Here is a 27449-nt window from a genome sequence, read left to right on the forward strand (position 1 = left end):
CCACCCTTTCACTCACATTAAATGATAAATGAGCTAAAGGCTGCTCGCCCTAAATGATAAATGGCAACCTGGTAGTGTGGCTGATAAATGATGAATGAGAGACTGAGGTGATGAATGATGAAACATGACTGTAAATGTAACAAATCAACACTGTTTTAACAAAATTATCTTTGAGTTTTTCAAACCTGACATTTTGCTACAACTCTGTTTTCTAATTCACCTTTGATCACCTCCATTTTTATTGATTCATTTTTGTGACTTTCAACCCTCATAGTTCCAATGTCTGAGGTTAAGATAGGAGTAAGTAAGGAGATTTTACTGCAGTCTCATTGTCATTCAGAGACTTTGTTCTATTGGGGCTTATGAGAGGAGGAGGAGGAAGGGGCTCCGGAGCGCAGTGTGCACGTGTGACTGTCTGGTTGTCTCTTAATTAGTCTGGTAGCTAACGACTTTAGAGGCAACGAGGGAGGGAGCCTGGCAGGCGCCAGGAGATTCCTGCAGCGATTAACACATTTCGCTACAAAGCCACACCCCCTCGCTCCCTCCACTGGCTCTGCTTTGGTACTGGAGTCTGAATGATGGAGCCGAAGAGAGAGAAAAAAAAAAAAGAGTAAGAAAAAGAGAGTGAGAGAGAGAAGAGAGCGGAGAAAATGTTTGTGTGACAAAGGGAGAGAGATTGAAAATAAGTGAGATAGAAAGGGATGAAAGAGTGCAAAAGAATAGGACACGAGTGAAAGAAAAAGAGAAGTGTCCAACAAAACACGCGGCGCTGAAGTGAGACCTTGAGAATGCAGCGACAATAGCGGCAGCGAGTCAGAGAGAAAGGGAAAGCGAGATGCCATCAGCCAGCAAAAGGACGTGACAGACTGAGTGCCTATGTGTGAGTATTAAAAGAGTGAGTGAGTGAGTGAGTGAGACAGCCAGGCAGTGGGAGAGTTGTGAGCTCTGTGTGTGTACGTTGAGTGTGTGTGTGTGTGTGTGTGTGTGTGTGTGTGTGTTTGTGTGTGGTTACAGCGCAGCCAAAGCTCCATCACGTGAGACAAGACCTGCTTTTTGCGCCAAAGCCCAAACTGCTCCCACATTGCGCGGCCTGTGATACAGCCATTTCACTTTTCACCCCCCCCCCCTCCTCTCCTCTGTTCCCGCTCGGTATCGGGGGTTAGTGAATAGAAGCCATCTGGATCTGATGTAAAGGCACGCACGGCTGCCGGGCCAACTGTACTTTTATTTATAACAGGAAATACTTTCTGCTGTACATCGACATCGGAGCGGGAGGGAGGGGCACGAAGGGATGAAAAGGGAGCAGCGCTGTAACCTCGTCGACATCGTCCTCACCTCCCTCTTTCCTTCCTTTCCTCTCTTCATTCCTCCCTCTTCCACACTTCACCCAGTCCTCGTTTCCTCATCCCCCACCCCCTCACTACATCTGTGCTGACTTCACTTTCTCCATCTGTGCTTCTCTCCCTCCCTCCCTCCCTCCTTCCTTCCTTTCCCAAGTCTTGCATTCTTTCAAATCCCTCCCTCTCTGCCCTTAGAGGAACTAGGAAGAAGACAGACACATTAAGCAAAGAGGCATAGGGAAACTGAGGACACACGCAAAGGCTTCATTACAATTCAACATAAAGAACCAAAGACGAACCAGATGCCACTTCTCTGTCTTGATTTATGTGGTCTGAGGCTGTGGACAACTTGTCTCGCTAATGTGATTGGAAGCATCCCATGCTTATTTTCAGAGATCGTTTTTCCCCAGCTCCTCTCAAATCCCTTGCCAGCTACACTGGCTTCACTCAGGGAAATGGGGCAATTGTCCGGCAATGACTTTCAGTTGCAATTTGCCCTGAAACGCCTGGTGAGCGAATCGTCCCCATTGTGGCGAGACATCAGAAGAAGGAAGGGGAGAAAGTTGCAACTTACACATCGAACTCGTTCTCCTTCAGAATCTCCCTGAATCTCTTCATGAAGATTTTCTCGCTCTCCGTCACAGCGACGAACCCGCGATCTGGAACGCATCAGACAAGTCATTATGTTACTGCTTTCACCATTCCAATTTTCCTCTCCAAAATTCCATAGTTTTTCCAAACCTTAATTTCTTGGCTCCATTTTAAGATTTTGGTCAGTATTCAATGTTAAGTATGCTGATAGTGGTTGGGTAATATTGCTGTCAACTAGGCCATATCACTTTATAACTGAGGATCATTTACAACAGCTATCCCAATATGTGAAATGACACTGTCCAATGTGTAATTATACGTGTACCAGGACTGAACAACAAGATTTTCCCAAACTTTTCTATACTTTCTGAGCATATTCCAAACTTTTGAAGACCTGGACACTATCCATTTTGTTCTCAGTAGCTTGAGGCTTTTCAGACCTGGGAATCCCGTGCGCTTGGATGTTGGCATGCACATGGGAAAGCAGACGCATTTAATCACAAATAGATTAGCCCTAGATTATTTATAACCCTAATCTAGTTTCACTCTGTTTCCACGACAGCTCATTCTGTTTGGGGAAACTCAGAGTTTGGCAAGATTTAAATTCTTGTTTGTGGTTGGAAGGCGAGGATGTGTCACCAATCACAGAGACAGCTCTAAGTATGATGATACTTGTATAGGGTTAGTACAGATGTCATAGCAGGCTATAAGGCACAAAAAATAATGAAAAAAATATTGTTGGCCATAACTGCTAGTAAGATTACCCGTTTGCATCACTGCAAAACAATCTCATAACACTATCATAGCCATAGCAGAAAGGATGGCACTGTTAACAAATGAGATCAGCTCACTTTAGTTTTGTAGTTGTAATTTGTAGTTTTAGTTTTTCCATTGCACAAGTACTGTCTTGTAGCCATACTGGGCCTACTAGGAGCATCTCAAAGCATCAACCCCCTTTTGCTTTTCAATTGAAATAACAAGCAGTCGTGTATGTTGCTGGCATATGAACAGTGTAATGATGACACTCCTGCCAGCACCCTTTGAAAGTGGGCCAGTATCAGATACGTTTTGGCACTTTATGAGCAAACTTCCAGCATACCTGAACCAAATCAAACTGTGAACAAAACACACAGTAAAAGCATTCCTTGTGCCAGCATGTTCAGGACGGTTCACTTGTGCAGTGGAAAAAACTGAAAGGGCTAAATACTTGTACAAAGACAACACAAAAAGACTTTCTGTTGTGGATCTTAGTGGAACATGAAGCTCCTCACCTTGTGACTCGGGGGTTTCTATCTGGGAGGCCTGGTTCTTCTCTCTCCTCCTCTGTTTCTCGTCCTCCCAGATGGCCTGTAGGCCTGGGTTCCTGCCAATCTGATCTGGACAGAGAGGAAAGTCATGGCACGGCATGTAAGCTAATAATACCATCACTCCACCATCTGAAGTTCTACACTTGTATTTGCTGTCTGTCCGAGGGGTGTTTCCTCCACAACAAAGACTTTCCTAGTTTTCGTGTCAAGCAGCGCCGACAGTCAAATCATTCCTCACATAGTTCCATCTACAACAGTGCAGTTTTAAACTACACTGTTATTGAGCAGATGGAAAAATATGAGTCAGAACACATGCACTGCCTGCCCTGGAGTGGCCTCTTCTTTCCTTTCTACGCTCCTCAGACGCTTGGTGTGGTTTACGGTTCTGCGCCCGGTCTAATCTAAATCATGAGGAGACGCTACATTCTCATAGCCTCGATGCAAGTACTTCCTTTAATGCACAAAGAAAACGTTTTGACAAAAATCTCTTTGTTGGGGGAACCCGAGGCTGCTATCCTGACAAAGACATGTTTGTCGGGATGATCTTTTAAAGCTGCACTGTTCAAGTCTGCATGTTGCCGGCTCCAAATGGCAGCGAGAGGTAACTGTTTGAGAACTGTTTCACTTCCATACCCAGAAATCATGTGTTATCAGTAAGCGGCATGCAGCACCCTCATGTTTACCAACCCAGCCGGTCTGTGGTTGGTTTATACCAAAGGGACCAGAGAGGCAAAAGATCTAACACTGGTGACTCCAGCTTTCTTGGAGCGCTCGCTCACTGCTCGTTTAGGAGAAAGTTTTGATTCATGACTTCCTGCGGGCGGAGAAGTTTTCCTGCCAGCGACCATACTTCTTACCAGAATTTAATTTAGGCAAACAGGGTGACTATATGGTGTCTTAGTAAGGGGGGATGGGATGCTGTTCTCTATTGGAGCCCCACTGATTTTGGCTAATAAGATGGGTGTAGTGTTGTATAAAAATCTTGCCTAGTGCAGTTTTAATGCATTAATAGAAGGGTTAGCATCAAAGTTATTAATGCAGTGACTCCTTCTCATCCCAAGGTTTTTCTTGCCGTGCCGAGCACATCAACAATCCATGAACGTGCTCTCTCCCTCTCTCACGGTCTCAGCTAAAACACATCCAGATGTACGACACCTTTCCGAGTTAAATATTTATTTAAAAAAGCGAGGAAGATGTCAAAGACAAAGTGAATAAATACTGAGATCTAAAGACTCGGAGGACATTCCGCACAGAGATGCAAAACCAAACAGGAACAACTGTTGTGTACGGGTGTGCATGGCTTTGGCAGATAACACCATCTGCTATATGTCCCTTGTTCAATCCAGTGAAATCCCTCGATCCTGGATTTCCCCATTTCTGTTTATCTCTCCGTCTCCCAGCTTCCCTCTGACAGGAGGTGTTAGGTCGGCTCTGGAGTGAGTGGGCTGTTTTTGTTTTCGGGCCAGACAGATTTGATGTGTGTAGACAGTTAAAACAGAGGGAGAGAGAGCAGGGGCCTGGCAGAGCGGTGAGAGGCAGACACTGCTGGAACTGGAGAAGGTTTCCATTAGTCATCTGAGCCTGAAGTACTGTACCTAGAGTGTGGATGATTCAGCAGACAACCTTTCCATCTTTCCTAACTCTCCCCGCTTTTATCTCTACCTTCGAGCCAGCATGAGCTACAGTGTCGGTAAGGACTTGTGGAGGGGCCCATAGCTCAAAGGTAGGGTGTGGGGGGGGGGGGGTTTGTCCTGTGTGTTCTTACTCTCAATCTCCAGACGGTTCAGGACATCTACAGCCACGGCATCGACCTCCAGCTCACAGGTGCTCTGCTTCTCCACCTCATCCAGGACTAAGGAGCTGCAGGGAGCCAGGGGGAATGAAGAAGAATAAACATTTGGCACATAAACAAAGCTGCACAATTACACAATTACACAAAAAAGAAGCAAAATAGATAGAATGAGATGATAGAAGGAGTGGTGAGTGGTGAAAAGTATACTGAGAGAAAATGAACATTCATTCCAAAACGAGAAAAAAAAAGCACAAAATGAAAACAATTATTTTTAAGTATTATTCTTATTCATAATTATGGGATCTTTTAAAGCATAGTAGGTAACTAGTCATTGGTGGACAAAATGAGAACACTTCAAATAAGTGATTCTAAATATTCTAAGAGTCTAGATATTCTGTATGATGAAGTTTTTTCCAAAATAAATATATACCAGGAAAAAAGAAGAAAAGATCCAAGGCACTCTCCTCTGTATAAATTTAAAAGCCTTTATTATTCTTGGCTATTTCATGTTAAAATGTCAGAAAACGTGCCATTTTCTTTTTCTAGGGTGCGTTTTCTAAAATTTTAACATCAAAACAGCCAAGAATAATAAAAGGGGTTTTAACTGTATACAGATGAGAGTGCCTTGGATTTTTTCTTCTTTTTTCCTCTGCATATGGATTCCCCATATTTCCAGTGAGCACCTCCAGTGAAGACGTTTGAAGCCCATGCAGCGTTCCTCTTCTGATCGCCACATGGATACATACTATTTGATACCTCATCCATTTGAAAGAGAGAGGTGGGGCAGAGATAAACAAGCAAGGAGTCGGGAAACAGTGTAGAATATATGCGTCTTCATCATCCCTTACAGAGGGGAGGGGTATCAAGCAAAACAAAATTGTATTTGGCTGGCACTGACAGGCCAAGAGCTTACGGAGAGAGCGAACGCAGCATGCGAGGAGAGGCTGTGCCGGTGGGACTCACCAGGGTATGGCATTCTCCTCCCAGCGGACAAACGTGCCCCCCAGGGTGCTGTCGTTGAGCTTGGAGGTGCAGGGGCTCTTCCAGGGACTGATGCTGGGACGACTAGCGGGAGCCTGCCTGTCTGGGACCGTTGGCGAGCCTTCTGGAAAACACACAAACGCACACACACACACATCTTAGAGCAGTATGTCCCCTAAAATTGAATAGATGGTACTGTAGCGCTTCTCCAAGAGGAGCTGTCAACCTGCCTAAAACATTTAACTTGTTTTTTCTGGTGGCAACTGCAGGAGAACACACAGAAAAACACACCAATGACTCATCACTCGCTTTCTAGAAGGCAGTATATTGAATATATATATTTTGGAGTGGCAAGAAAGAGTGCAATGTTTTGTTGACACACAGTGTTTTTCCCCCTGTGTTGAATGTATGAGGAGAGCCACCTCAGAACTGTTCGGCATTGCTTTCAATGTTAGCTTTTAATGTTACATACTATAGTTGTTCCAACCTGTCATTAAACACTGCAGTAGAGTACACAGACAGCGAGAATAATGAGACACTGTTTTGCTCTAGTTTTTCAGAGGGGGGCATTTCAAGGATACATCCTGCTGGTGTTTTTGACATTTCTGAACATTCAGTGTTTGGGAGGTGAGCGTTCGAGGTACGTAATGGACTTCAAAACACATTTAGGGTTCTATTCATCTCAGCTTAGCCCGTTTTACCAGCCCAGCCCCTTTTGCCATTCTTGCACTTGATCCCAGATTACAAACTCGCTTTCAAGTTTGAGCTTGAGGGGGGAGAAAATGTAAACAGGTGTACCTATTATCGGGGCGTTTTGGTCTCTTTGTTGTCAGGGGCATGGGAGCCCTCTTTCCACTGATTGCGTCAGTGCAGAGGTGGATCAAACATGGGAGCTCTGGCTTTGTCGGGGGAGAGTCATGCGTGAGGATTTTGAAAAAGAACTTTATTAAACTCGAGTGGGGAATTTCCTGTCTTGAATCATTAATTCCCTCACACGTGAGGGCTGCCCCGCTGGGCTGGGTTCTCTCTGGGAGTGTGAGGCCTGATCAGGCATGATGAGCGGAGGTACATGTCCAGGATTAGGACTTAGCTGTGATCAAACAGAGCTGGCTATCTGGGGGTTTAGTCCCCATCAGGAGGCGGCAGAGGAGGGTCTACGAGGGGTCAGGTTCACCCGAGATCTGAGGGGAAAACCCCAGTCTGCCGCTCCCACTGAGAGGCCCAGGTGACAGGATTGAGTTCACTCCCTCTGATGAAGGGAAAGAGCCAACCCTGGTTTCCCCCCTCGCTGTCTTTCAGGTGTCAGCCCACATTCTGACTGTTATCAGTTTAGTATGCAAGTATCAAATGACCAGTTCTGCTTGTGGCTCCATTTTAGTTAGTCGGTGTGAGGGTGGTAATGCTGAGCAATGCAGTAGAGCTGCAATGAACAGACGAGTTCAGAAGAAGTTCAGAGAAGAAAAAAAGACCTTCAGGAAGAAAAGGAGCTACATTAGTTCTGCCTCTGATTTCTCTAAACTGGTCTGAGGGGTGCTTATTTCAAAGGTCTGCTGGCCAAGCATAAGGAGAAAGAGGGATCTCATATCCAAGCTTAGAACAGAAGGAATGTGCCCAAGGCCTGGATATGGATGTAAGAAGCTATTAGGTACTTCCATAGCTCCCCTCGGCAGCCATTTTGCAGCATCAATTTTACTCTGTTGCATTGCATGCCTTCAGTTTAATTCAATATTTTTGATAAAAATGTAATATCAATATATGGAGACACCTTGTCATCACTGGAGACAGGCATGGCATACAATTATCCAAATAGACAAATCCTAATTTAATAGGTTTAATGTTTGTGAAGAGCAGAGGTAACCAAGAAAACACAATTTCTGTTTTGTTGTGATTGCTTTGGGGAATTAACAGATTATTTTTAAACAAGCAATGGTTACCGAGTTGCTCAACTAGAACATAGAGATTGTCAGCCAACACTGAAGAGTGTTCCCATTTTCTGTTTACATTTTGCAAACTGCCGCATGCACTTTTGTTGCATATCAGAGATGCGAAACGGGGTAAGTGCGGGCAAAACCAGCGGAAGATGCAGTTCTTGTCTTTGTCTCTGTATCATCACTCTGCAGGGGCTGACAGCTCCAAAGGACTCGACTCCAGGGAGCCAAGGCGAACACGAGGGAGCGAGTCTCGAGGCTGCACAGTGCCTGCTACCGACACCCAATATCTTTCTGCTTCTTCTTGCACTATCTTCGCACCTTTTGATTTCGTTTTTCACACCCTCCTGTTTCTGGCGAAGCTTCCCGATGATTTTCGTGAGTCAATGTGGTTTGGTTGTTTTTTTGCTTTCGTCTTCCTCGGTGAGCGGCAATGAAGTGCACAAAATGGCTAGAATGAATGAGGGTGTATGAGGATGCATTCTTGGGCAAGATGGAGAAAGGGCAACCAAGGAGGAGAAAGATAGTGAAAGGAAAGAAAGCTTTGACAGCGAGGGACACAAAGGGACAGCAAGAAAGAGGATAGAGGAAGGGGGACGGAAAGCAAGTATGAAGAGAAAGAAAGCAAAGAGCAAAAGCACGACAAAAGCAAGACAGAGCACGAGAAAAAGCATGCGAAAAGGAAAGAGAGGAAAGCAAAGGGGAGGAAGACGGAGAAAAGCAACAGAGGCATCTCGAGGCTGAGGTGAGATCAGGACTAATCCGATATGACACAAGGCATGGCAGCCTCGCCTGGCCTGCTCTGCCTCCCCACTGAGCCAGGGGTAACAATGCAGTGTGGAGGAGGAAGCCCGGCTTTGCCCACACTGTCCAGCAGTGAAAAAAAAACAAAAACAGCAGCATCCTAAAGCTGATTTGACAGCAGAAATAGGCCACTTGCTCGACAGCTCAGTGGCATACCTGGAGACACATGCACAGCCGATAAACTGCCCCAAAGAGGGAAGAAGTAGGGGGTGAGGGCAAATGTCAGATTTAATCCATAGATTTGCCATGGTTCCAGTAATACTGAGTGCCAGAGCTGTGTGTGCTTCAGTTAACTTGCCAGCGTTGTGACTAAACACTAAAATCAACATTAGGTACTGTGATTGTCAGCCAGCAGATTTAACCGTACGTGGTTGTCAGGATGGGCAACACATCAAAGGAAGGAGATAAACCAAGAAAATGTGAATCTCTATTGGGATGGAATAGGAGCTGTGTGCCCAAAACAACTGGAATATTGAGAAAGAAACCCCTGGGGGGAAAAAAAACGCATCACATCCCTGAGTTGAGGACGTGGTCTTGAACATCCTGATCCATCTCTGTCCCGGTCCATTACCTTTGTGCTGGCTCCTGCGGAACTTGACCGCCCCCAGGTTGACCAGGTTCATGCCGTACAGGTTGTAGTCGATGAAGAGCTGCAGCAGGTAGGGGATGTGGCCCTCGTGGGGCTGGTAGGACTTGTTCATTACCGCTCCGCCCTGCAACAGCTCACACACCCTGCAACAGACAGTTACATTGCAAAATAAGATACTCGCCATTTGAAAAAGAAAAAAAAAAAAAAAACAGTACTACAAAATTATTAATAACAGAAAATTACAACAAATTATTGTACTGTCCAAGGGTAGTAATTACAAAATGGTAACACTGCTATGGGGTGGATCCTCTATATTTCAGAGATATTCAATAATTAATTGAATTGGAAAGGAATTCTTCAAAAACAAACACCTTGACATTTTTAATTTTAGGCTATCATTTGTCCTTCAGCTACACCAAAAACCGGTTATTAGGATGATTAGCATCTCTCTGTGAAACCAAGGGGTGCTGCCTGCCTCCAAGTTGTTAGCTTACGCCTGGCATTACCTATTGGTCTCAGTAAGGAACGCTAGACATTTTTTTGGTGAACTTTAGTGGCAATAGAGAATTTTTCCCCATAAAAGCTCCAGTGATTCAAAACATTACAGTATCCCTTTCATGCGTACAAGCCTACTTTGTGTAGGCCGCACAGAACGAGGAAGTCTTGAGTTCTACCACTACTATCAACCTCAAAAAACTCTGCATTTCCATATCTGCTTGATAAAGATGAATGGGGAAGAGTTCACTTTGTCAACCTTTAAGGTCTGTCCCAGAGTCATGCTTCCCCTTTAAAGGTCAGAGCAGCCTGCCGACTGATTGACTGACTGATCGCAGACGAGGGGCTGAGGCTGTCGGGAGCAGACAGACCGAGTCTGCCAGTCAGCCTCTCTCCCTCTTCTCCCTCCCTCTCTCCATCACTCGCTTCCTCTTCCTCAGTCTCTATTTCCCTCTTCTCCTCTCCTTCCTCCCTCTCTCCATCACTCTCTTCCACTCCCTCAGTCTCTCTTTCCCTCTCTCCATCACCATCTTGCTCATTCTCTTTCCCTCTTCTCCTTTCTCCCTCTCTCCATCACCATCTTCCTCATTCTCTTTCCCTCTTCTCCTTTCCTTCCTCCCTCTCTCCCTCAGTCTCTTTCCCCCTTCTCCTTCCTCCCTCTCTCCATCACCCTCTTCCTCAGTCTCTCTTTCCCTCTTCTCCTTTCCTTCCTCCCTCTCTCCCTCAGTCTGTCTTTCCCTCTTCTCCTTCCTCCCTCTCTCCATCACTCTCTTCCTCAGCATCTCTTTCCCTTGTCTCCTCCTTCCTCCCTCTCTCCATCAGTCTGTCATTCCCTCTTCTCCTTCCTCCCTCTATCACTCTCTTCCTCAGTCTCTCTTCCCCTCGTCTCTCCTTCCTCCCTCTCTCCCCCAGTCTCTCTCCCTCTTCTCCTCTCCTTCCTCCCTCCCTCTCTCCCTGTCTCCCTTTCCCTGCTCTTCTCCTTCCTCCTTCTCTCCATCACTCTCTTCCTCAGTGCCACTTTCCCTCTTCTCCTCTCCTTCCTCCCTCTCTCCATCACTCTCTTCCTCAGTCTCTTTCCCTCTTCTCCTCTCCTTCCTCCCTCCCTCCATCACACTCGTCCTCATTCTCTTTCCCTCTTCTCCTCTCTTCCTCCCCCTCTCATCACTCTCTTCCTCAGTGTCTCTTTCCCTCTTCTCCTCTCCTTCCTCCCTCTCTCATCACTCTCTTCCTCAGTGTCTTTCCCTCTTCTCCTCTCCTTCCTCCCGCTCTCATCACACTCTTCCTCAGTCTCTTTCCCTCTTATCCTCTCTCCCTCTCTCCATCACCATCTTCCTCATTCTCTCCTTCCCTCTTCTCATCTCCTTCTTCCCTCTCTCTCCATCTCTCTTCCTCTTCATCAGTCTCCATTTCCTTCTTCTCCTCTCCTTCCTCCCTCTCTTCATCACTCTTCCACTCCCTCAGTCACTCTTTCCCTCTTCTCCTCCCTCCCTCAGTCTCTTTCCCTCCTCTTCTCCTTCCTCCCTCTCTCCATCACTCTCTTCCTCAGTCTCTTTCCCTCTTCCCCTCTCCTTCCTCCCTCTCTCCCTCAGTCTGTCTTTCCCTCTTCTCCTTCCTCCCTCTCTCCATCACTCTTCCCCTCTTCTCCACTCCTTCCTCCCTTTCTCTATCACTCTTCCTCAATCTGTTTCGCTCTTCTCCTCTCCTTCCTCCCTCTCTCCATCACTCTCTTCCACTCCCTCAGTCTCTCTTTCCCTCTTCTCCCTCCCTCACTATCTTCCTCATTCTCTCTTTCCCTCTTCTTTTCTTTTCCCTCTTTCCTTCCCTCCCTCAGTCTCTTTCCCTCTTCCCCTCTCTTTCCTCCATCTCTCACTCACTCTTTCCCTCTTCTCCTCTCCTCCCTCCCTCTCTCCCTCAGTGTCTTTCCCTTTTCTCCTCTCCTCCGTCAGTCTCGTTCCCTCTTCTCCTCTCCTTCCTCCCTCTCTCCCTCACTCTTTCCCTCTTCTCCTCTCTCCCTCAGTCTCTTTCCCTCTTCTCCTCTCCTCCCTCCCTCTCACCATCAGTCTCCCTCACCCTTTCTCCTCCTCCCTCCCTTTCTTCCTTTCCACCATTTTTCTTTTCCTCTCTCCCTAAGTCTCTGTCTTTCAGTCTCCCTCTCTCCTTCAGTCGCTGCATCTTTCTCCTTTGCTCCTGTTCTCCCAGCCTCACTCTCCACCAATCTCTTTCTCTCTCCCTCTTCTCCTTTAGCCTTTCTCACCTTTTCCTCTCTCTCTCACTGTCAGTCACTCTATTCCTCTCTCCCCAAGTCTCTTTCCTTCACTCTCCTCTCTCTCTGAGTCAGTCGCTCTCGCCTAAGTAGCAATTCAGCAGCACAACTGCACTTACACTGTCACCGCTAACACTGATAGCTCCAGCAAATAAATAACCATCTTTCTGTGATTGCATGCACACACACACACACACACACACTCCCACACACACCAATCAATTTGTACAACTGAATACCTGGCAATCGATTTCAGTTTAGTGAGCCGGAGGAGTCATGCGCACACAGTCTATGTGCGGAGCCAAGGATGAGCCCTATTCGCATTCAACCGCATCGATCCGCAGCAACCTTACCTTTTGACCATCTGAGGGTTGTACAGATAGATCTTCATAAACTGCTTCTCCTTGGCATGGTAGCCATAGAAAGGCCTGCCAGGACAGAAAAAAAGACCACACAGGATACAATCAGCATGCCTGATATAAACCTGGATAATTTATTGTTAATTATATCGTGTTGTCTCTGCTGTAATGATTTTGCCCATTGTTATTTTATGAATGGTAAAGGACTGAAAGAGTAATCTGATAATGAAGTACTCTCTCCTCATGAAAATAATCAGATCAGGGTAGGAAACTCATTTTTCCCCATTCGCTGGCCTCAGTGGCTGATGGATCTCACAATTCAATAGCCACATTCGCCATTTCACCAGCCAAAGCCCAAATTTAGCAGCAGCATTTGGCTAGTGGCTGGTGTTAAATTAATTTTTGTGCTGCTGTTTAGGAACAAGTTTTATATTTCTTTCTTAAGTTTCGATATGACATTTCCTGCATGTGAAGAAGATTTCCTACCAGTGACCATACCCAACACCGAAATAAAGATTTGGGCAAATAGCATGGAGGATGCACAGCATCTCAATTTTGGGGGGATGGGTTGCTCTTCTCTACCGCAGCCCCACTATGTGATTTAAGCTGATAAGATGGACACATTTTCATATAAAATCTTGCCTAGTGCAGCATCCATTTCCCTCCCTGAATCTGACATAATCTCCACTCGATCAACTCAAATTGCGGTTTTGACGGGGACCAGCAGTGAGGTACTTACATGCCGGAGACCAGCACCACCTTGAAGACGTGCTGGGTGCTGGAGGCGGGGCTTCCCATGGCCACGTTGAGGGCCCTGTCGATGCTGAAGGCCACCTGCCGCAGGTAGCGCTCTGGCTGCTGCCCGTAGCCATCGTACAGCACGTAGATGTAGGGGAATATGCCATGGAGGTGGAGACACGTCTTCTGGCCTGAAACACAGCAAGAAAAAACAAAACTCTATTTAACATCAGGCCAAATGTTTTATCTCGTCTATTCGTATTTCCAAATGTTTAAAAGTTTATAAGGAGAAAACAGTCATTTTGCATTGATTTCTGAGATATACAAGGGCTCTTGCTGTCAGATTTCACAATTGCTACACATTTTTTATTTCTCAATTACTAACTTTTCCCAAACCTCAATTTCTGGACAGAATTTAAAAATGTTGGTCAGTGTTCAATATAACTTATGCTGATAGTGGCTTGCCGATATGACTAATATATGATTATAACAGATATCATATGCGATATCATAACAGATTATAATATCTCAATATGTGAATGAAATGACAGCGGGTCCACAGCTCCATACATTTCCAGAGTTTCTGTGCAATTGCCAACCTTTACCCACAACAAATTTTTCAAACTTTCAAGACGCAGGAAAACTGGGATTTCAGTGAGGAAATTCCCCCTGACTTTTTTGTGCATCACTCCAATATCAGGAACCGGTATTGGAGCAGCTAGTCCACATACAACTGTGAGCTTGATGCTTCGTAAATAAAGCCCACTGAGGCTATGATGCCAACTGAAAGATGGGAGTTGGTCTGGAGTTTCAGTCTAAGTATATCTTATAATTATAAATAAAAAATTAAACACAGCAGCAAAGTGACAAAACGTTGTTGTTGTTGTTGTTGTTGTTGTTGATGTTGATGTTGGTGAAACTCGACGCAGATGCACAGCAGGCTAAATGAGAAAACTTCAGCAGTGGTTTGAGTTTACTTTAAAGTTACATAGCTTGCATGTGAGAAACTGACACTGAATCAAAATACCTCAAAAGGAGGCTCAGCATTGTAGGGCAATATAAATCAATCCGTTGTACTCAAACTATAATTTACCAACATGCAGAGGCACAGTCCTTGTTGGAAAAAATAGTACACAGACAAACACATAAGCCGAGTTGCTGTGGCCTTAGATGTGACGTCTTTTACAGGGACTATTAAATCTACCGACAGGGCCCAATTGAGATGGATGAAGTGTTTGGCAGTGAAGGGTAGGGGAGGAGGGAGGGGGAGGTTGGGGTCCTGTAAAACGTATTTTTTGTGGGGGGTTTTTTTTAAACACACTTTCCGACCAACTGCTGCAAGACGGATGCCACTGGCCGGCTCGGCTCAGCTCGACTCAGACAGACGGATGAGTGCAACAAAAGGCCTGCAATGCCATGATTCATGATGGACAAGCACACAGTGTTAAAGCAGCCCATTAGCTAAATAACTAAATGGAGGAGGAGTGGAGCAGCGTCGCCTGGGATTGTGGGTAAAAGCAAGCCAGGCAGAGCAGAGAGGATTGAGGTCTTGAGTGAGAGCGATGTGAAGCGAGGTCAACCGGTGCAGAGTAAGTTATAATAAGGACGGTGTGACATCATCACTGCCAGACAGACACGCACGCACAGTACCGAGATGCAACCCTGAAGGGGAAGTCATCTGAGGTGAACACTGTACTGCAGACACCACGCACAGATTCATTCCCATTCTGTCACTATCAGACCCGACCAGCACTTTTATCTGCACACTGCTGCTGGGCCTGCATTGTGTTTAATCATGTTACATAAGGGATAATAAAAGCGGTCTAAAATGTAGCAGGCAGATCGAAAAAACAAAGGCTGAGGGGGCTGAGGCGCAGTGTGTACTCCAGAAACCAGGGGTTCAAAATCAGCACAGTTTAGATGCAAGTCATCCCTTCTCTCTCTCTCTCCCTATCTCTCTCTCTCCTGGCTCTCTCCACTGTATATGATGAATGTGGTTTATAACAAAGCAACATCATGAGAATAATCTTAACCAAATGAGAGGCAGAGAGACAGTTGGACAGAGGGAGGCAGTATTGAGCAGAAGCTAGAATCTCGCTTTGACTTGTCTGCACATGCCCAGGGACATGCCTGGCCTCCCAACCACCAGCACTGGTGTTTGATGGGGCTTTAGGAGAGGAAGGGGAAGGGGGGCTCTGGCACTGTTCCTCCACCCCACAAACACACGCCCAGCCATGGCTTGCCAATTCTCCATCCTCATGCTATGGCATGACAGATGCTGTGTGCAGCGCAATGCCGCAGTCCCCTGGGCCCAATTGTTGGATTGCTGGACCCAAAGTGGAGGCTTCTGCAGAGAGAGAAATATCCCCAGCATGTCTACGCAGAAGGATACATATGACTGCTTCCAAGCAGGGAGTGATGCAAGATAAGATGTGGTGGTGAAAGACAATGAGGACACCAGAACAGGCCTGGCATGAGCTTAAATCAGGCATCCAAGTGCACTCCTAGGGAGGATTGAGGGAACAGAGTGTGCCGAAGCTCACAAGTGGAACTCCCTGTGGAAGGCAGCGGCAAACACAACAGCATGGCGACGGGTTTGTGTGTGTGCGAAACATACACACACACACACACACACCGCCAAACAGCAGACTATCATCAGATCATTATGAAATAGAACGGTGAATTTCTGTTTGCCAGGCCATCCATCCATGGAAATAAGAAGTTGTTATCGGGTGCCGTGCCTGATTAAATACGGGCTACATAATTAAATCTATACATTAAACCTATTCAACAATGTATGGCTATATTAGGAACGAACTACGATTCAATCTCTTAAGTCCAGGGTACATAGGTGACTTTTGGAGGTTATGTGAATAGGTAATATTGCCGTGAGCAGGGATAAAGTATCTGAATATGAGACAAGATCAATGTGACTAACAGAAAGAACAAAAGTTTACTGGAAAAAATACAGGTGGATATAATTATTTCCAAAACAACCCACCTAGATTACCTCGAATATACCCTTGATTGACTCATTTTAGGGTTAAAAAACACCCACAATATTCATTCGTATCTAAGTCTAACCCATGAAAGCATCAGAAACACTTATTTCCATTGCGGTATCATGGCTTTAAGGTGAGCGAGTGTGGCAGCCAGAGAAACAGAGGGATCAGGAAGCACAGTCTAGTGTGAGTGTGGATGCTTGCTTGTGTGTGTGTGTGTGTGTGTGTGTGTGCACATGAGAGTGTGTATTTGCATGTCTCTCAGTTAGACAAGGCCAAGGTGTGTGTGAAGCTACCGGGAGACACACAAAGGCTGCCAGCCACGCTAGCAGTGAGGGAGTGGTGAGGACAGCACGCGCTCGTCTGTCCTCAGCCTGCCGTGTCAACATGGAGTCTCACTCTCACACACACACACACACACACACACACAGACACCACACGAGCCGCCAACGCTGGCTTCTGCTGCAGTTGCTAGGCAACGGTGCCGGCAAAGCACAAGCCCCTGACGGACAGCGGGAGAGATAAACAAGTGATTCTTTCCACCCAGCTGGCCAGGCCACAGAAAGAGAGATGGAGGGAGAGAGAGAACGTGTGTGTGTGTGTGTGTGTGTGTGTGTGTGTGTGTGAGAGTGTGAGAGAGAGAAAAAGAAAGAGAGACAGGCATAGGTAAGGAAGAGTAGACATGGAGGAAAAATGTGGCTGTAAAAGAGTGGCTGTATGTGTGCGTATGAGAGACAGAGAGAGAGAAAGGGAGGGGTGAGCCATGGAAGAGACAGATGAATAAATTGAGCACAGTGAGAGAAAGAGAGAGAGTGTGTATGTTTGGGTGTGTGAGAGAGCCAGACGGAGAGGTCAGTGAGAGCAAAGAGGGGTGGAGAGAAAAGTGAGCAAGAGAAGAAGAAGGAGGATGGAAGAAGAAACAGAGAGAAGAGAGAGACAAGACTGAGCGGGAATTCATGCTTCAAAAAGAAGCGGTTTGTTCGGGATGGAAAGAGCGTCTGCTGCCTCAGTTTGGGCCGTTTGATATGTTGACTTTTTTTTTTTTTAGCTTGTTCACTTCTTCCTCCTGATGAACACAACAGCCATTGTTTTCACTGACTGGCCGCTTCATACCTTCCATTCACATCTTTGAGAGTCTCTCTCCATTCAGCTGTGTGGAGGAAGGGTCATTCTTCTCTTGAACTATGCCCATTTCTCAGTGAGTGGACAAAAGCATGATTGTTCAAGTCAGGCATCTTGGGAGACTTCCAGCAAATTCATCCCCCGAAGACGAAGAAAGAAAACACGAACAGTTCAGTCAGGTGAACCGCTTTGTTTTTCCGCCCGCCGACCGCTTCGCCGGGAAGTACGAATCTGCCTTAAGAGAGTGTGAGTGAGGTGGCTGGCGGGTGTGATGAGCTCCTCCGCACCTCCGATTGTTTTGCTGCCCCAGTATTCCCCAGGCCCACGTGTGCCGGCTCCTGTCTACCTTCCTGCTGGAGGATTTGTGAATGAGAGACAGAGGGAGGAGCAGGGGGGAGGGGACAATGACGGCGCTTCAGGGCCTTATCTCAGGGGGGGGGGGGGGGAGCGCTGAGGCAGAGGAGGTCCACTCTGCCAAAACACCTCCCTCGCTCCCTTCACTTGCTTTTTCACTGTCTACCTCCCTCCCTCCCTCCCCCCCTCACTTGCTTATGGAGTGTAATCTGCAGCACGGCTCAATGACTCAGCACTCGGCATAGCGGCCCCTCCACCCCCTACAGTCAGTAAGGCAGACAGTCGACCAGCCACTTAGCAAGGCAGTTAGTTATAAAACCAGCCAGTAAGTGAGTCTGTCCGCCAGCCAGCCAGCCAGTTAGCCAGCCAGACTGTTGTAATGTATTGTTAGCTATTCTGGTCCACAGACACAGACAGAGAGACCTCAAGATCTATCCAGTCAGACAAAACTATGACTCAGTCAGCACATAGCAAAAAAAGCTGCAATCAACATGGAAATCAGGTAGTCTGCCACTGTCTGTCTCACCTTCTGTGTATGTGTGCACAATTGAAAATTAGGTGATCTCCCACCATCTGTCTTGCCATTTGTGTTTGTGAATGTGTTGGTGACAATAATTCAATTTAATAATAATACTAAACTCTATTTATACAGCACTTATCAAAAAGCAGAGTTTGCACACAAAATGCCTAAAAACAAAAATAAAATATCTAAAAAAAAAAGGAGAATAAAAACTGAGAAAAACATGGGCAAAAGATAATAAAATAATAACACAGACACACAAACACTGAGATGCTGTGGAGGAAGCTGCTTCACTCCCGTGATGATACACAATGTCTGTGGCCTAAATTGGCGTCTGGACAACTCTACACATACAAGTGAAGCCAGGTTTCCCCAGGATAAGGCCGGAGAGTCAACAGCAGCCATCAGTCAAATGGTAACTTTTTCCGTAGCAGGTTAAGTTGATCTACTCCACAGGCCAGTTTGGCGGGTAACCAGCCATCGTTCAGAGCTCCAATTCCATTTTGAAAATCCTATTTGTCATGGTAAAACAGTGAAAATGCCTGGCAAATTTTGGAATCCATCACCGACTGGGCCAGAGGACAAAAAGGTTAGTTTCTGGCCCCGCTCCGCAGCTGGTAAAAGATGCAAATTTGCAGAACTAATCTGCAGAACTGTTGATTTTGTCCCATTAGCCAATCCTCATCCCGGTTACAAGTCTCTGTACTGAAAACCAATACCCGTATGTCACTGCCTGCCGAAACCTGGGAGCACAATGGAGCGAGGTTCATTTCAAAAGGCAGCTATCACGTTGCGAATGCGCCAATTGGTCTTGAACTCAAGCAAATACATTCCAGCTTGGAGGAGAGGGTCAGGACATGCTCATTATATCTCCAATTCACTGTTTGAGCATGAAGACAGTGGAATAAAATAAGGTGCAGCAGTCACGCATAAAATGAGTTCATCTTTGTTCCGTCTCTGGTCTGCGATTCGAGGGGGTTTCAGAGAGCAGTACGGCTCCCTCTGCAATGATCAGACAGTCAACTGCCGTAGGGAGGAAGGGAAGTAGAGGTTAATAAAACTAGCACTGGTATTAATTAAAATGGCCCGGGGAGAGCTGTATGAAGTCAAGTCCTAACCGCTCTCACAGCTAGGAGAAGAGAACTCCAAAATAATAGTCCATAGCTCTTACTGAACGGGCGGCAGTGGTTTAAAGGTTATAGGAGCAGGTTTACGCTGTGTCACATCTTCATGCTCCGCTGGTTTGACACAGACCGGAAGCCATTCATTCCAACTGAGGAAGTTTTGATGGATTGTAAAGGATTAGCGCCCCTAGTGGCTGCTGGGTCTGCTGGCCAATGGATGACAGATACTTTGGATTTTTCAAACCTCGCTGTTGTTAACGACATAATCAAAATAGCCAGAACTGACGAAAAGATAATTCTGAGGGACAGAAAAACAGAAAAAGATGTCAATGCAGTGTTATCCTCAGATCCACGATGATGGTAGGGAAAGAGCATGAGAAACACTTTCCCCTCCCTCAGCAACGTTTGTCAAGGTGCCCTTGAGCAAGACACTAAAGCCTCACTGCTCTAGTGGAGTTTCTCAGTAGCCATCAGTAAAAGACTGGTTGTACTGGGCAGCTCCGAGGTGTGAATGTGTGAACCTGTGTGAATATAAAGCAGGATGCTGCTGAAAAAGAGCAAGCAGCCTCAGTCAACCTTTCCTCTATATGACTTTTTTTGTGTTTCCATTAACAACCGTGTGCTCTGTGAAAGTGTTGAGCAAGACCCAAACCTGCCAAGCCCGTCAGCTAAATGCCAAAAAAATGTAAATGTTAACGTCAACGTAAATGTAAATGTATAGATTTGGGGTGGGTGAGGGCACACAGGCAAGCAAAACAGTGAATACACACCACACACACACACAGAGGTGTGTGTGTGTGTGTGTGTGTGTCGAGAGGTGATAGAATACATAAAGGGCCATTAGAATCTGATACACACACACACCATGAACGCATACAGAAAACACACATACACACACACACAGCGCCAAGGCAGTATTTCATACACCGAGCAGCCTGAGTGAGCATCCTGGCAGAGTGCCAAGCAGATGAGACAGAGAGAGGTCTGGAAGAGGAGGAGGAGGGGGAGGGGGAGGAGGAGGAGGAGGGGGCTGAGCAGAGGCAGCAGTAGAGAAGGAGGGAGAAGGATGCTGACAGGGAAGGCAATGTAAGTCTCTGTTACCAGGTATCTGCAGGTTTCAGAAAGCCAAATTTATGAGTTTTTAAGACCTTTTTAAAACTACTTAGGAATTGAATCTAAGATCAATCTGAAAACCAAAACAATGCTGGAAAAATTTCTAGCTAGTGAAAGCTCTGAAACTATAAAAGGATTGCATATGAAAAAGGATACTTGGAAATTGTTAAGGGACAACTGTTCTGTATTAATCTAATGATGGACATGCAGCGCAGAGAAACCCATCATTGCATTTGGTGAAAAAATAAAACCCCTAATAACTGTATTTAAGAGATTTTAGGCCAAATGTATTTAAAGAACCCACAGATCTATTTTAAGAACCCACGGATTACCCCTTTTTCTCTCTACCAAGATTAGTACTGTAATGACTACTGATGGACCACAGCTACATTTATGCAAAATATACCTTTTTGTAAACCAATATGTTCTTCTAGGTACAATTCTTTCTGAGATATTGGCCATAGTCTTCCACACACATGCCCACATACACAAACACAAACAACCCCCCGCCCACACATAAGCCTTAAGCCTCTCTATGAAATTGGAAGCGTGTGTGTGTGTGTGTGTGTGTGTGTGTTATCCAGTGAGTGTATAAGTACAGTATACTCCAGAAGGAAATAACTGTTCTGCATGAGGGGACCAGCCGATCAATAGCTCCTTCGCCGGCGTAGCAACATTGGCACCATCCTTCATGTTCGCTGGCACCGCTCTAATGAGTTAATTGCTAGCGGTGCGCGCGGTAACGTCCCTCCCTGATGTTGGGGTCATTCCAAATGCATTACAGTAAATGTTGGTGGAGTACGGCTCCCGTATTAAGACTGTTAGGACTGTAAGGCTTTACATAAATTCATCGAGGAACAGCGGAGGGAGCAGATGAACACGGAGAGGCGGGCTAAGTGGGAATAACACGCTAGAGGGGTACATCATCATCCCTTAATGGTAGAGCCCCATTAAAGGCACACAGATCGTCTGAGAAATTTAAAAAGCCATTATACATTTTGGTTAGCCTGTCAGGATGTGAACAACTTTTGCGTATATGGGCGTCTCCACTCTCAACAGACTGTAAAATGGAAAGAAAAGATAACTAGCCATGCTAACTGCTGTTAAGAGAAGCTGGTGGCAATACTAGCCTACTAACTGATGCTCTTCTATGCGTGTGTATGTGTGTGTGTGTGTGTGTGTGTGTGTGTGTGTGTGTGTTAGGGCTGCACTGCACAATTAATCAATATAATATCATAATCATGATTTTATTACTGCAATGATGATGAAAAAAAGATGTTTAGACAACCTCCTTTGTATTCTGGTGCTGTGCAGAATCCCTGTCAGAAAAATCAAGTTGCATGTAAAAAAAACACTGTTATTTTATTATTATTAACATACACACACACACACACACACAGAGGAAAATCCCAGTCTATCTCTGTCTGAGGGAGAGAGCAGAATGACTGCAGTGAGAGGAGGAGGAGGGGGAGGTGGTGAAGGAGGAGGTGGAGAAGGAGGAGGAGGAGGAGGGAACAGAGGAGGGTGACAACCCTCTAAATCACATCCTCTGTAATGGATTCACTCCCATCATCTGCTCCCTAAATTAACCAGAGGAGAGACGAGGGATGGGAGTATACAGATGAGCAGTTAGCGTAGGAAAGAGAGCGGAAGAGGACTTTATGCTCCCTGCTTTATAAACTAATTACACAAGCCTGCGATGTGTGCTCTTATCTTTTCTGAGAAGTCAAGCTTTTGAAGTCAGGCCAGAGTGTGAGACCACTGAAATGATGCCGGGCCAAGCCAGACCGCTACTTCAAGTGTGTGTTTGTTTTTCTGGGGCCTGGCATCATGTGGGAAGGTGCTCAATGATCACAACCGCCAGGAGTAAAGACTGACAGGTAACAGGTTACAATGGCCTTAATCTAGTGTATTAACCTATGGAAGAGTATTATAAGCGCACAATAATACTTTAAGCACTCAGGTAAAATCTCCCTAATACATAATGTACAAAGAGGGCTGTAACAACACAATACATGTTTTCATGGGTTAATACATAGGTTAATGCCAAGTGTTTTCATTACATTGTAGGCATTTAGCTGACTCTCTTATCCAGAGCAACTTGCAATAAACAAGAACTGAATAAGTAGAGGCTCACTGTAATATATGTAAACTGTAAACATGGCTGTCGACGGACACACTAACTGTTGCGGGGATCAAACCTGTGACCTACCAGTTACGGGACAGACTCTGTGACCACTAGGAACCAATTCAGAAGCCCGGTGCATGGCAAAGACATTGAACTCAAGCATTTTCATTCAAGTGGTCAGAAAAATAAGTGGGCAGCCCACAAGTTAAACACAAGTGGAAACCATTGTGTTTAGGCTGGGTGACGGTAATGGTTGTGGCATTGTTGCAGCATGTAGTGCAGAAACAAATCTTGCTATGCCTGGCAGTGCGTGTGTGACCTAGAGGGAGAGAGACTGCGTGTGTGTGTGTGTGTGTGAGTGAGAGAGAGAGAGAGAGAGAGAGAGAGAGGGGTGAGGGGAGGGCAGGAGGACTATTGGAGCCAAAATGGACCTTATTCCAACAGCAGCCATTTTGAACTTGTGTCATACTCTACCCGGAAAAGTAAGTACAGCCCAGCTATGTTCTACTGTTGTGTACAAAGATGCACATCATTTCACAACATTCACAACATTTTAAACCAATATACTGTATTTAGCCCACTATAGCTATCTACCAGAATCTAGCCTAGGTAGCTAGCTAGTAGAAAAACGTGTTAACTCCAATTTTGGTGATTTTCATGTTTTAACATCAGCTGAAGGATTACATACTCCTCTATGGGTTGAGAAAGTTTTCTGATCTCTTGGGCAAATAATACTCTTTCAAAACCAATAGGATTAACTCTGAAATGCATGGTGGTCAATCTAAGATTAAGGCTGTTCTGCTTGCTTCCTGAAAAGCTGAAATTTTGGAGATACAAGGTTTTCACTCGACAGCGACAATGTGTGTGTGGTTATTTGGAGTGACGCTCGTTCATTTACCACTTGTGGTGTAAACACTCTTCCTTCTCCTCCTTTTCCCAGCCCTTCCGTCACACAAACACTGAAAATATAACAGAGATCTGGAATAACACAAGAGCCGTCCCTTCAATCAGCCGTTCTGCTAAGTGCTTGTGCAGACGGTCGGTTATGTGCCGTTCCAGAATTAAACAAGGGCCTTAATAGGAGGGAGGTCTGTTTCTTTATGGCTGTCTGGAGAGGGCTTCTCTGCCAGCGCCGAGAAAGCACAGCAACCTCCCTCCCTCTTCTCTGCTGCCGAGCATCGCTCCACATCTGCAACTCACACACACACACACCCGTGCACACAAACACACGAGAAAAATCACTCACTTGCTCTTTCTCACACGCCACAAACTCACTCAAACACACACAAATACGGAGCTGGAGTACGCCTGAGTCAGACCACTTTGCTCTAAACAGCAGTTCCTCATCCTCTCCACTCTTCCACTCATATAAACAGACCAGCTCTGGCGTGGTTAAACAAGGCCTATCGACGTTTCTACTGACCAGACTTCCATCTCAACACTGGCCAGACTTCACATAAAGCCTGACAAAACGCCAACGATTGTATCTCACATGCAGGATTCTCTCTCCTGGCTGAACCACCTAAGTGTGTTTTCTTCCTGACCACCTAAAGGAAAATGTGAACTCAAACAAGTCATGCAACACATTTAGTATCATTGCATATGGCCTCTAGATAAGTGGTCATTTCCTCACATTAAAGCTTCAGAATGGTTTCCTGAAGTTTCCTGCGCGATTATGGCTAAGATAATAATCCGAATTATTTTGCTCGTGAATATTTTAAACGAGTTGCAGATGTGGAGCCATTCTAAACAAAACAAGCTCTTTCAGTACTGCTGATATGCCAATACAGTAATTATGTGTTAATAATGCCAGTACTACAATAAGTAATCACGTGTGCTGCCTTATTTCCAATGCCTTTGTTTTCGCCCATGAAGATTGTTGTGTTATCTCCAAACCATCCCACCCTAGCCTTTTACTAACGAAGCCTCTCCAAAAGCCAGGGAAAAATCTGTCATGCCTTCAGTTCCTTTTTCTATGCCTCCACTCCTCAATTCCCCCCATTTATCCATCTGAGAGGCAGCTTGTCACAGGTTCCATTGGATCACGAGAGAGACCTCCCTCGCAGGGCTGACTTCATGCTGTAGCAGGGAGAGACGGTGGGACGGCGTCCAAACCTGGAGCCGGCTGGGTGAGTCTCCTCCCTGACTGTGTCTGGGCTTTGTTAACTGGGCTGATAGGTGGGCTGTCCCTCCTGCGACACAGCCAAGCCTGTCCTGGCCGGACGCCTGAGCAACAAGCCAGGGACTGAGGAGAGATGACGTCCCAGCTTGGCTATTCCCACATAAGCTGGAGGACTTCCTGCATTGCTCCTGTGCACAGTGCTTAAGGCCTTGAGACGAGAGTGAAAATTTGAGGCAGGGTACAGATGCAATTTCACAAACACTTATGTTTCTGATAGCATGATTTTGTACCATTTGCAAATGCAAATCCCTGCTTAAAGTAATATTGCCCACTCAAATGCCTATAAATGCTGCCTGTGTATCATAGCCATTAGTTATCCCTAGTCTTGACATCAACAAAGCAACTGTAAGCATGCCCCCCGCTAATGATGCAGTCCTCCTCTGGGCCAATCAGTGACAAATACGTCACCTTGTTTTTGATAATGCTAGAACGGAGTGGTGAAATGCATAATAATACGTTTCGTCAGACTCTACGAGATTGCATGTGATGGACAAACAAGCAAATGAACGGAGACCAATCCATTGTCCCCCTACTCTGATTTCATCATGGGGGACAGAATCAGCTCCCAACTTCCCCTTAATGACCATTTTGTAGCCAGCATGTCTCAAGCGGTCAAGCTGAGTTTACTGGAGGAAAGGCATGGTTATCCCTCCTTGCCAGGTATCCCTCCATCTCCTTCTGGTGGAGGAGGCAGACAGCAGAGCAGAGCCAGTCGTCTGAGCAGACAGGATGAGCCTGACCAGATGGTGACTTGGACAATGCTTTATGCCAGACCTTCGTTAGGCAAACAAAGCAAGAATACATCAATCTTCTTAAATATGAACACAAAAATCAAGGTTGGCTAAATTTTGATATTGGCCGGCCTAGGTTCTGAATGTGTGGGCCACGTTCTCCCTCCCGTTCGCTCTCTTGTTAGATTCCTAAATGTATGCCTGGCTGGTGAGAATGGAGCCCAGATGGAGGGAGCAGACTGGGACTGAGGCTGCCTGGACTGGGTCGGAGATGAATCAAAAGCAAGATGGACCACTCAAGGGATGTGATTAGGACAACACAAAAAAGAAGAATATAATGGGAGAAAAACAGGGCTTTTCCAGTAGCAATAAATCCAAGAGTTGTATCCTAAAAACCTATAAAATAATCTTTAAAAATCACATCCCCACAATCTGGGACTTCAAACAGTGAACTGAGGGTGTAACAGGAACAGGTGCTTCCTTACAAGTCCTAACCCTCTTTGCAGAAGGTTAAATCTCTTTGGTTAAATACTCTCTCTTCTTAGGCACTGCCTCCCTTTCCATCCACCCACCTCTCCCCTCCTCTGCCTGTCTGGGACATGATCAAAGATGAGGGGCTATGACAAGATACTGTGCAAATGTATGAAACTAAAATATATGAAACTGCAGCAGATCTGCAACTACATAAATGTGAAGTGATGTATATGAGAGCCAGCCAGCAATATTTTTGCAATACTTTTTTGTGTGATTCCGAAATTCTTGGAGGCCTGGAAATTATTAAATTCATTTTCCACACCTGCATGGGAACCCTGGCCTTTGATCCCTACCATCATTTTGAGCAAGGCAATGAAACATTTAGTGCTCCAAGGGCAACTCTCCACTCCAACTTCTGTAAAATGCTTACACGTAACCTGAAGAATTTCAAAAGCAATCGTCTTGAAATAACGAATAGCTTCAATTATAATCCATGGTGATTTATACTTTTATGCCAGCCACCGTTTTGTAGAGGAAGACATCTTTCAAATCGACAATATCTCATTTTAGAATAAAACACTTTGTTTCAACATAGCTGATTAAGTAATCCGTCATCTCTTTGGGCAGAAAAGCACAGGGTGTTACGCTGCAGGGAAAGATGTAAGGCAAGGACCATGTGTGTGTGTGTGTGTGTGTGTGTGTGTATCTAAAAGAGGTATGTGCAAAGATAAACTACAACCACTTTGTGCAGCATGTCCAATAAAGTAATCTGTCATCTCTCTGTGAGGACTGAGACAGGATGTAATACTGCAGGGAAAGCTGTGAGGCAACAGGAACTTGGTCCAAACGGAGCTGCTCCAGACCCGATCCGCTGTTACCAAGGGCAAGGCTACCATTCATCCTGTGCGAGTCAGACACTTTCCACCTCAGTGAGGTCAGCTAAGCCAGAATTGCACACTGGAGGGAGGTGTAGGACACGGTGACAGACAAATGGAAATCTGGGAGGCTGTCAACGGTCTCCCACTGAGTATAACCCCCACCTCCACCAACCAAACTGCATCAGTCACATTAATCAAACGGGGAGAGCGTGTGATTGTGTGTGCAGAGAGAGAGAGACATGACCTGCATGAGTAGCAGTGTGCCGTCTACCCGAGGAGGCAGACTGTGCAGATTGATATCAGAGCGCTTCTAGCTGTGCAGCTCACACCATGGATGGCAACCACAGAGCTAGACATTGAAGCCGGTTCAAATCCAGGAGCGACTGGGAAAATCTGAGTGGGAAAAGCTTACGGGTGTGTCCTGAAGCGTTTGTGTATCCTCCATGACAAGTTTGACATCTAATGGCCAAAGTACGATTCCAAAACAAAAGGATGGCTAAAGATCCTTCAAGTTTACTTGCCAACCGAGGAGTCATTGTGAGAACGACGGATCCAAACAGTGCTATCATCTATAGCACACAGCCAGTTGAAACAGCTGGGAAAATGAACATCTGTGCGTCCTAACAGATGGCGC

The 27449-nt window shown here is 45.8% G+C and overlaps 1 protein-coding gene across 1 annotated transcript in view; it reads right to left on the minus strand.

The window, feature by feature from the left end:
- rev3l (REV3 like, DNA directed polymerase zeta catalytic subunit) overlaps positions 1–27449 on the minus strand; it is a 74062-nt gene that overhangs the window by 31123 nt on the left and 15490 nt on the right. The window contains exons 2-8 of the mRNA XM_071532536.1: positions 13189–13378; positions 12444–12518; positions 9315–9475; positions 5994–6132; positions 5004–5098; positions 3203–3307; positions 1915–1999 (exon numbers count right to left, since the gene is read on the minus strand). Coding sequence (XP_071388637.1) covers positions 1915–1999; positions 3203–3307; positions 5004–5098; positions 5994–6132; positions 9315–9475; positions 12444–12518; positions 13189–13378 — 850 coding nt within the window. The remainder of the gene's footprint in view (positions 1–1914; positions 2000–3202; positions 3308–5003; positions 5099–5993; positions 6133–9314; positions 9476–12443; positions 12519–13188; positions 13379–27449) is intronic.

Source organism: Centroberyx affinis, unplaced genomic scaffold (genome assembly GCF_046629955.1).
Source record: "Centroberyx affinis isolate AG114_WGS23_722 - 3 ecotype Tasmania unplaced genomic scaffold, CSIRO-AGI_Caff_v1 ptg002206l_1, whole genome shotgun sequence".
NCBI classification, from domain to species: domain Eukaryota; kingdom Metazoa; phylum Chordata; class Actinopteri; order Beryciformes; family Berycidae; genus Centroberyx; species Centroberyx affinis.